Source organism: Amia ocellicauda, chromosome 18 (assembly GCF_036373705.1).
Source record: "Amia ocellicauda isolate fAmiCal2 chromosome 18, fAmiCal2.hap1, whole genome shotgun sequence".
In the NCBI taxonomy this organism is placed as follows: Eukaryota; Metazoa; Chordata; class Actinopteri; order Amiiformes; family Amiidae; genus Amia; species Amia ocellicauda.
The window spans coordinates 26,342,976-26,353,193 of record NC_089867.1 but is presented as its reverse complement, the minus strand read 5'-3'; the positions used below and the strand labels follow the sequence as shown (position 1 = coordinate 26,353,193).

At 43.6% G+C, this 10,218-nt stretch overlaps 1 protein-coding gene across 1 annotated transcript; it reads right to left on the bottom strand.

Annotated features, from left to right (window-relative positions):
• Positions 1 to 692: 692 nt before the first annotated feature.
• LOC136713818 (uncharacterized) lies at positions 693 to 9,446 on the bottom strand. Its single transcript, XM_066691037.1, has 3 exons — positions 9,355 to 9,446; positions 4,644 to 4,791; positions 693 to 3,116 (listed from the first exon to the last, which is right to left on the bottom strand). The coding sequence occupies exons 2-3, from the start codon at positions 4,789 to 4,791 to the stop codon at positions 2,017 to 2,019; spliced, it is 1,248 nt and encodes a 415-aa protein (XP_066547134.1). The 5' UTR covers positions 9,355 to 9,446; the 3' UTR covers positions 693 to 2,016.
• Positions 9,447 to 10,218: the final 772 nt, after the last annotated feature.

Here is a 10,218-nt window from a genome sequence, read left to right as displayed (position 1 = left end):
AATTCACTGAAGCCTGATATGGATGCAGGGCCTGTAGGTGGTTATAGCAGAAGTATGAGTCGGTGTCTGTTGCTTTACTGACCAAACAGGTCTGCTCTGAATACAGTAGCTAAGCCCCTTCCCCACATCCTTTAGGCACTATGAGTATCCGTGACTAACGCTGCGGTGTCATCTGGAAGTTTGAACGCTGGGAAGGGTTTCTGTAAATTACCCCCACCCCTTCAACACTGCAGGTTGGTGCCAACACTGCACGGTCCATCTGAGGTGCTCAGGGCCGCCCGCAAGTTTGGGAGGAGCATGAACAGCCACTGAAGCAGTTAAAGTCCAGCAGTAAATCCTCCCTGGAGAAGAACCATGCTGCCTGACCCCACTGTGGGAAGAGATTCAGATCTATGGTCCTTTTAAAATCACACCAGTGAATTCACACAACTCAGCGGTCCATCCAGTGGGAAGAGCTTCAACCACTCTTAGAAACCTTTCAAACCCCATCAGAAGGCAGGGAGACATGCTGCAGTGCTGTGTGAGGGAAGAGTAATCAGGGCAGGAGAACCATGCTGGGGTAGGGCTGAATGGGCTCTGGTATCTAGTGCACCTCAGGCCCTTTACTTAGGGGTTTAATTGCTCATCCTTACGTTTGAACATACACGTCCCTTTCCTGCTTTAAGTTGGTCAATCCCTCTGTAAAACAGAAATAGGCATAACTTCAAACTTAGAATTAAACTTGATTTTACACCTGTAGGGATTTCTGGGTGGTTGATCTAGAAGTAACAAAACAAGTAGATTGTATTGCCAAAAAAAAACTATTTTATTCCACAAAATAAACAAACAAAAGATAACAAAGGGAAAACATTTTCTTCACTAAATAATACAAGCTCAAGATCTTTATGCAAATAGATTTGTATATATCCCCCACTCTCTCCTAGAATGAGCTCTGATGATCTTTTATACCTTTCCTGTCTGTAGCTCCGCCCCTGCAGTTATACCATTGCATACTGACATGGGTAAACTTAAACAAATTAGGATAAAAATAATATTAATATTCTCTTCTACCAGACTCATTTCTTTATTGAAAATGCCTCCATGTCTCAAGGCACAGCCTCCCTCAACTCCCCCTTTCAGCTGTCACCCCGGTCTCAAATCCACTCATGAAAACAATGTAAAGAATAATGCCAGACAGGACACCCAACTTGAAGTATCCAGCGGTTTTGAAGAACTCTTTGAGGACTCGGTCCTGTGGGTGTTATATGTACCCTTTATTTATTTTTCTCACTCAAATATTGTGATCTGACCAGATTTTCTCAATTTGTTTCCAAAATGTATAGACTTATTGCTCTTATGTGTAAGTCTGCCTGCTGTTTTCAACCTTGGTCTGTCTGTCAGACTAAATGAGGCACAGATGGACACTAATATGTTAGTGTGACCAGTATTAAAGCAGAACTTAAACTGCTTTCTGTTGAACATGCATGACTTTATTTTCTCCGACTTCTGATTAATGTTCCATGTCCCCAGTGTAATTTAATAACAGCCTCTTGATGCAAATGTGCCTTTCTCCTGGGCTTTTTTTTTTCTTGACAGTTCTCCTTGTACATTATTTGCTGCCACTTGTAGGAATTATTGAACAAAATAGCCCAGGGTAGTATAGAGTTGTAGGAAAAACACAACACCCAAGACGCTGGTAGATTTCGGTCTGTGTAACAGAATAATTTAAGGATTGTCGCACGTTCGCATCTATTGTGATCTTTTCCAGCCTGACGAAATTGCAGTCCCAATTACAAAACACAGAGAGCTTTGTTTTCATTAACATTGGGAGGAGAACATAACAGCAACAGCCAGGTCCTTGTTTGTAGGTTTTCTTTATAATAAAGCTGTATATACACAGATGTATATACACTCTGATGATATGCAGGTCATCAGTGTAGTTTTATTTGAATTGGGCTATTTTTGTCAAATATCTGTCCCCACCTTCCTCACCTTTCCCAGTCCTCCCTCTGCCTTTGTTACATGCTTTCCTCCTTTCTAAGCTCGACCCCTCGGCTCTTTCGGGGTTTTCAGTATGTGTCTCAGACCCCAGGTGGTCAAAGTCTCGACACCCCAGATCAGGGAGGTGTGGACAGCCAGGCCAGGGGGGAACAGGTATAAAGTGATACCACACAGCAGCCCCTTGAGCACCCCGGCTGGCAGGGAAACTCTCCCTCTGGGGGCAGGGGTGTTGGCTTGTGGCCCATCCAAGTCTGGTGTGGCTAAATACACAGTGCTCATGTGGGGTGTGTCTGTGTGTGTCGAGGGCTTCTGTTGCATGACGGTCTCAAAGTCATTTTCGAAATGGCATTTGGTAGAGCAGCAATGGCATTGGTAGTGCCGTTTTGTCGTGTTGGGACTGGGGTGCATTAGGAGAAGTGTGAGCATTTTTTTAGTGGCCCTCTCGATTGCAGCGGACTGTGCCGTGTGGGGGGTTAGCGAGTTAGCGATGGCTCCCGTGGGGTGTCCTGGCTGCGGCGCCATTGTGTGGTGGATGTGGTGTGCGAAGGCCTGCATGCACCCGCCTGTGTCTCCTCTCTCCCTGTCGCTCTGGGGGTCCGTCGGTGCTGCCCCCTGGCCTGCGAGTCGCGCCCTGATCATGTAGACGCTCGCTGCGAACACGAGGTACAAAACGAGAGCCAGTCGCAGCAGGGATGAGTCAGCCAGGGGTTGCAGGATCACCGTGAGCAGACTGGGGAGGCAGAGCAACAGTGAACCCTCCAGGTCTAGGCAGATCAAAAGCTGGTCCTCCTCCAGCCTCCACTGCTGGTCCGCAATGTCCACAGCCACGGTCCACACCATTAGGCAGGACAGGAAACCCGGGAATAGCATTAATATCTCCATGATGATCCTGCTACGTATTTCTCCACTGCACTCTGTACATCCCACTTTTGTGTCTTCTGGGTGTGGCTTGTCATAGAGTGGGAGGGGCTGGATCAGCCTGCAAGCCACCTCTATGGCGATCAGGGGTGTGGCCAGCAGCAGCACCACCCCATAGGCGTGGCTCTGGAACAACAGGAAGCGCAGGGCGATGACATCACTGGGCAATGCTAAATTAAGCATCCCGGGCTCAGCCAGGAGGAGCAACGCTAGGAACACTGAGACAGACAGACAGACAGACAGACAGACAGACAGACAGGCGGTTAAGATGCACAAACCGGTGGATTGGAAATCGCAATAAACAGACACTGTCCTGGCCGAAACTAGAGGGACATGCCAGTGGGTGGAGGTTCATGCAGACAATGTGACAAGGTTGTGTGAAGGGCGTCCAAGAGAGAGGCGTAGGGAGTGATCCAGCATGTCCGAGTGAGACCTATACAGGTCCGAGTGAGGGAGGGATCATGTCCTGGGTGTACTGAGGTGTGTGAAGTCCAGCAGGTGGTGACCGTAAAAGTGAGGGAAGGGGATGGGCTCAAATTAGCGCCATAAGTATCGCCTTCAAAAAAAAAAAAAAAAAAAAAAAATGTTGATCAAAAATTTAAAAATCGAATGCAAAATGTATAGAATTGTAAACAAAAACAATGTATCGAAAGCAAAAAAAAAACGAGCGCAATCCTCGCTGCAGGCCCTGTCTTTGCTGGCGATGCTGCGATCTTTGTTTCGCCGCCGGTTTCTTTGCTTTCGATTTATTTATTTTCGTTACGAATTTTGTCTGTTTTGTCGTGAGGGCGGGGTTTAAAAGGGGGCGTGGCTCCTGGGTCTCCATTGGTCCAGCAGGTTTGAGTGACGGCTCTTCCTGACCCAATCAGTGAGCAGAGGACTGGTCTGTCTTCAGCGCTGATTGGACCCATAGACTGAGCGGTGCAGCTACACGGCCTCGCAATTTCATTATAAACAAAGCGTGCTTTTAATAAAAGTTGTGGACAATCGCTTTCTGCATATTACATGTGTTTATTTCATACAGCCTTTATTCGCATCTTTATCAATGGCGCCAGTAATGTTGTAGGTGACTGTGCATATAGTGTGTATGTATGTGTGTGTGTTTCTTACCTACACATAAACTGGGACATCACCTGCTATAATGAATACGATGCCCCTCCATTTGCCTCTTGCGCTGCAGGTGACATTAATATGAACATGATATTAACATGTCACTGTGCACGGAGCCGGTGAGTGCTGTGTGTTGGGCTCGATGGCGTGAACAGTGATTGCGCAGCTCTCGGCTGCAGGTCTGCGCAGACAGGGGTTTAATGAGTCGCTGAACCGGCGCTGCTGCCGAAACCGAGACGGTCGACACCATCCAGACCAGCCCACCTGCGCACTGATTGGGTCAGAAGAACCGTCACTCAAACCATTTTTGTTTACAATCTTTTTTTTGAATGCGATACTTATGGCGCTAATTTGAGCCCATAGAAGAGGGTGATAAACTTAAGATGCCATTCCAGTTTTAGGAATATGGCCCAGATTGGGAGCTGAGTGACAAGCGAGAGACGTCACTGTGCAGCGGCTCATAGTTTCCCACCAAACACCCACTGGTGACGTATTGCACGGGCTGCTTCTGTAGCTACGGGGGTGTTTGTGAGGCTTTGGCAGCTCCTAGATTTGCCCCACCAGGGAATTGATGGACTGATATCCAATCCCGTGACGGCAGTAAGTGATAAAACAGACTAATCTGGTCATTTTACCTGCCTGGACGAGGTCTGTGAACATCAGCAGGCATTTGCAGCAGCAGGCCACAGGGTTGAAGGGGGTGCTGATATTGGGCAACGTGAAGAGATTGAACATGATCTTGCACACTGCCAGACTCGCCGCAACCCCCAATAGTCCGCACATCTGCGAAAGAAGAGAGAGTTCATGTGCATTGATCCGCAATAATAACTCCCGATCTAGAGATCAAATCCGACTTTAAGGCTGGGTTTGCGCAGGAAAGCCTGCTGGGTTGGTGACAGGACACGAAGACGCCTAACGGTACCTAATCTAGGCGCTTCATTAAACCCGTATTATTGCCACATATCATACGGGTTAAACTGAAATCTCATGCTCGCAGTGCACAGGCCCGGACAGACAGACAGGCATAGAGACAGGACTGTGTTAAACTGTCCTAGACTGACTACAGCAAGGCTGGCACTATCACTGTCCTTGATTCCTCTGTGCGCCTTTTCAGTAAGTAAGCTTAATCTCAAACCACAGCACAAAATGCAAATGGTGCAAATCTCAAAGCAACTTTAATAAAAGTAGAGGAACATAAAACATGATGTAAAAAATGCTGTAGTTGGCAGCCTACCATCCTGATTTTATAAGAAAAAAAATGTTTTAATAAAAAGAGCTCTTAAAATACACAATTTCATGACTGAATTATGGTCAATATTAAACTACAGAAATTGAAGCTGCATTTTTAAAGAATGTTTACTTAGTGTGTAGTTTGATATGTATGCAATTGTTTACTTAAGTCATAGCTTACTTTTGTTGTTGTTAGTGCAGCATAAATTATTCTCCAAGTAAAACTACTTCTGTGTAAGTTATAGATAATAGTTACTAAATTAGGCATTTGCAGCAGCTGTTATACTTTTTTTACTGTAGTGCTCAGGGGGTTCTCCAATGAAATGGCCCAACATATCTTTCTTGAAGTGTGGAGCCCAGAACTGTCCACAGTATCCAGATGAGCTCTAACTAGTGCATTGTACAGTCTGAACATCACTGCCCTTGTTCTCAATTCTACACTTTTGACAATATACCGCAGCATTGTGTTTGCCTTTTTTATTGCTTCCTCACATTGTTTGGATGGAGAAAGTGAGGAGTCCACATAGACTCCTAGGTCTTTCTCATGCGTTACTTCATCTAGTTCTGTTCCTCCCATAGTGTAATTATAGTGGACATTTTTGTTTCCTGCATGTATTACCTTGCACTTGTCCACATTGAATTTCATCTGCCTGGTCTCGGCCCACAACTGAATGTTATCTAAGTCCCTTTGAATAGCCTGTGCTGCCGAGATTGTATCTGCTGAGCCACCTATTTTAGTATTATCTGCAAATGTGAAAATGTCTAATCAGGGAATTAAAATGATTTCAATGTCAATTTGTAGTACCTACCATTGCATCAGAAACCAGCCAAACCCAATTCCCAGTACTGTACAACACAGACAGACATGGAAACACAGCCCAAACCACTTAATATAGTGTATGAAGTAAAACTTTACTCAATGTTTTGATTTCATACCTCCATGGCATGAGACGTATGTGTGTGTAAATTAATATTTTTTTCAATTCAAATTAAATCAAAAGGAAAATATCAGGTTGTATACAGTATACATATAATATACTATATACAGTGTTCACAGATGGTGCTGAGAATAATCTCTGAAATGAGGAACATTGCTATTTTGCATGTCTGCACACAGTGTCCTGTTATTTGGGGAATTTGTTTTGACAAGGCATTTCTTTCAAGCAGGCGTGTTTCAGGCTGGATTTGGTCTGTTGCCTATTTTGCTACATAAAGTTTACAAATGAGAGGAGGCCATTCGACCCTTCGTGCTCGTTTGTACATGAAAAAAGCAGAAGGGTGGGATTATTTTTGAGACTTTTGCAACCGAAAGCAACCTTTCTGCTCTATTATTCCTAATTGCTTTATAATATCTTCATAATATAAAGTGTGTAACCAAAGCTTGTACATTTTTTTTATTTTATGAACATGTTAGTTTTAAACTAATTATTAAAGTGCCAATTTTTGCCCTCATATCTTGTTCCCATTTCCTTGGTTATAAGATGGGTTTGCCCCTTTTAGCCTAGAAGTTTTTCCCCCTCTTTGGATAGTCCTTTTTTCACTTAATTTGACTTTGAAAACTGCATCAGCTGCAGGTTTTGCCCAATGTGGAGGGGGGACATGTGGCTTTAAGACCTCCCAGCCTAATAGTCGAGGAAACCCCAGAGACCATTGCTGTTGTGGGAAGCAATGATTGACAGGTCACTACCAGCACATCCCTGCATGGTGGGTTGTCTGAGCCCCGCATTCTCCATGTCAGATCCTGCCCAGTCAAAGTAACAGGCATTGTGTAACGGCTGCTTTAGTTTCCTAAGATTCATCCTCGTCCCTCTGCTACACTGTAATTAAGCTCTTCATTTCACATTTTGGTGTCCCTTTTTGTCTTTTTGTCCCTCTCGGACAGCGCTGTGCTTATTCCCTGCTCCCTGAGTTGACATGGCAAATTGTGAGTAAAAGCGTGCGAGATGCTGGGAAGTGAATATCCATGTGACAGAGAACACCACCCTCTCATGCGGTTTGTTTTTCATCGACACATCCAATACAAATCTCACAGAATCAGTGTGAAAGAAAGGGTGCAACAACAGCAATCAATAGTAATAATGTCCAAACACTGGAATAAATCCTTCTTAGCCATACATTTCAACACTTGATACTTTTCTTCCCTTTTAAGACCTAAACACTTAAGAAAACATTTCTCAATTTGTTAACGTTTAAACTGTAATCAGTTACCACCCCTAGCTGCATATGGTTGGTGGTGTTTTCCTGGAGATGGCTGTATTTACCCAAGCTTCATTTGCAGGTGTAGTCTAAATGAAAACCAGCATAAAACGGGCTCCACTGCCGAGCTCGTGTTGACGTTGAGGAACAGGTTTAACTTGTTTTCATGTTTTGGTCTTATACAGATCTGGTGTGGAGATGATTTATATGTATTTTTATCTAGACATTTGTATTAGGTTTGTTATAGTATGTGATGCAGAAAAAAACAAACCGACCCAGATTTGTGTGTGATTATTCAGGCCCTTTATTTGAAACACCACTAAGGTGTTCAAGTCCAATCATGTTCATGAAACTATTCCTATTGATCTGATCTCTCTTCAATGTGTGTTAAACACTGGCTAGGCTAAAACAAATTCAATTTTATGAAATGGGATTAAGACTCGAGTCTTGTTTGTTTGTATATGTATACATATTTCCATGCTGCCGTGCTGTCTGAGCACATGACTCGCCCGAGGGGGTGTGTGTGTGTGTGTGTGTGTGTGTGTGTGTGTGTGTGTGTGTGTGTGTGTGTGTGTGTGTGTGTGTGTGTGTGTGTGTGTCCTGCACCTGGCGTCAGCTTGGACAGCAGCGCAGCTGTGAAACACCCCCAGTCTCTGGCCACTTTTTTGCATCCCTGTAGTTCCGGAAGATAAAACTAAATCTCTCTCACCGTCGTATGAAGTTTTGAAATATATCTAAAGTTTTGAAAGTTCTAACAGAAAAGATATTTAAACACGTGAGAAACGGTGGCAGCATCTTCATCATTGACGCATTGTATCATGTTGATGCCATGGCTCTACCCATTTTGAATCAAAACCCCAAACCTAGTGAATATGCTCATCCTTCCCGACGGCTCGGCTCGGCTCGGCTCGGCTCGGCTCGGCTCGGCTCAGCTCGGCTCTCAGTACTGGGAGGAGCTTTCACAGCGCTGCTCTGATACAGACACGACAAGTCACTTTCTCTTAGGTCTGAATGAGCAACTCACAGTCCCGGACCATCAGTGTTATTGAACATGTTGGGTATGTGACCTGTTTGATTAAATGGGTTTAACACGTTTTATATCAAATACGGGTATGCTTTCAATGAAAATACTGTAAGAGTTAATGACAGGACAGGACAGCACCAAATTCTAATTTTGGACGGAGAAAAACTTTTGAACATAATGTATATCTGATTTTAATAGGCCTCGTTGGTTCAGATTGACATTTGTCTTGTGCGTGTTTGGAAAAGGTCCTGAAACACTTGCATGGTTCCCGCGCACCTCACCTGCAGCGCGAGGGTCTGCACAGCTGAGCCGGAGCACCCCAATCCCATGGTTTTATTACATCCCATATTATCATGCCTCCCTCATAAACCAATTAAGAGTTATCGATTCCAACTCGCAGAAAGAAGTTGGCCCTCTTTGCAGAAGAAAAACACAGACGTGCTCTTAACGTCATGTCCATTATTTAAAATTAACATTGAAATAATAGAATAGAAAAGAAAAGGATCCTCTTACGATTTAATTTTCTGAAATCTTATATATAAACCTTTTTTTTTTTTTCTCCAGAATGCACGTTTATTTAAGAGACTCACTGCTGTTCAGATATTTGAATTGTGTATTGAATTTCAGCTGTTTGCGTTTTAACGCACATATCCTGCTTTTGCTTTTGCCAAAGAGAACTTGTTAAAGACAAAAAAAAAGGCATGGTTTCATTTGCTGTACCAAGGTATTGGAGCAGCATACAGTCTATCTGCTCTGTAAATACTTAAACGGTTTCGCCTTAAGTATTAATCTGTAATTCCAGCTAGTGAACTGGAATGGGAGAGAGAGACTGAAGTAGCCTATAGGCATACTGAGAATGAGAGTAGCTGAAAAGAAACGGCAGAGATTTTGCTTACCTTCCTTTGCAGTAGCTTCTTCAGAACCTCAGCCACTTCTCACTTTATCTCACTCTCTCTTTTGTGTGATCACCACTCAACTCTCCACTCACTCACTCAACTTATTTCCATGTGTGGGGTGTGGCATAGTGGCTGTGTGTTTGTCGGCTTGTGTGAGTGTTTGCTTAAAGACTAGATCAACAGGTTTGGCAGCTTCCAACACAGTGTACTGCTGAGGGCACAGAGACATTTTTTCCATGTTTGATCTCCAACCAATCTGCATGACAGTTTAACTCTAACTGGTTTTTTTTCTGAGGGAAGACAGGTAAAATCACAGGTGTGCAATAACCACTTATCTATGACACAGTGAATGTGATTTCATTATGTTCATGAAATATGCTTTAATAAACTTCTGCTGAGTAACGAGAAACGGGTCATACCCTGCAGAAGCAACATCTGTGGTAGCAACGATGCGACTTTTCGTTGTGATGAAACTAAAAACTAAAGTGTCTGTGGGCTTTAGCAGTACAGTGGCTTGCACTAACATTTGTTATAGCAGTTCTACAGCTTTAGTGTGGTTCACAGTCCAAATTTCAGCACTGTAGAAATCTTCAGGCACTTCTTTTGCATACAGCAGAAGGAACACAACTTTCAGTGGTTATGACAACACCTTCTCTTTTCCTGTATCTTAACTCTCCTCAATCTAGGCAGGATGTCAGGTTTCTTCTCTGTGATGTGATTGACCAAGAGCTATTTTTGTATAAAATGTTTTAACTTATCCTTGATCTTAATGAAAACACCTTATAAAACAGACATTGACAGACTTGTTTCTCAATTACTTGCAAAACAGAAGCACATCCCTTATTAGCGTAAATATTATTCCAA

What these genes read in the sequence shown, in the direction of transcription:
- LOC136713818 (XM_066691037.1), bottom strand. Translation starts at nt 4,791, where the DNA reads ATGTGCGGACTATTGGGGGTTGCGGCGAGTCTGGCAGTGTGCAAGATC. An exon ending in CACAGACCTCGTCCAGGCAG is followed by an intron (nt 3,117 to 4,643) that starts GTAAAATGACCA and finishes TGTCTGTCTCAG; the next exon opens with TGTTCCTAGCGTTGCTCCTC.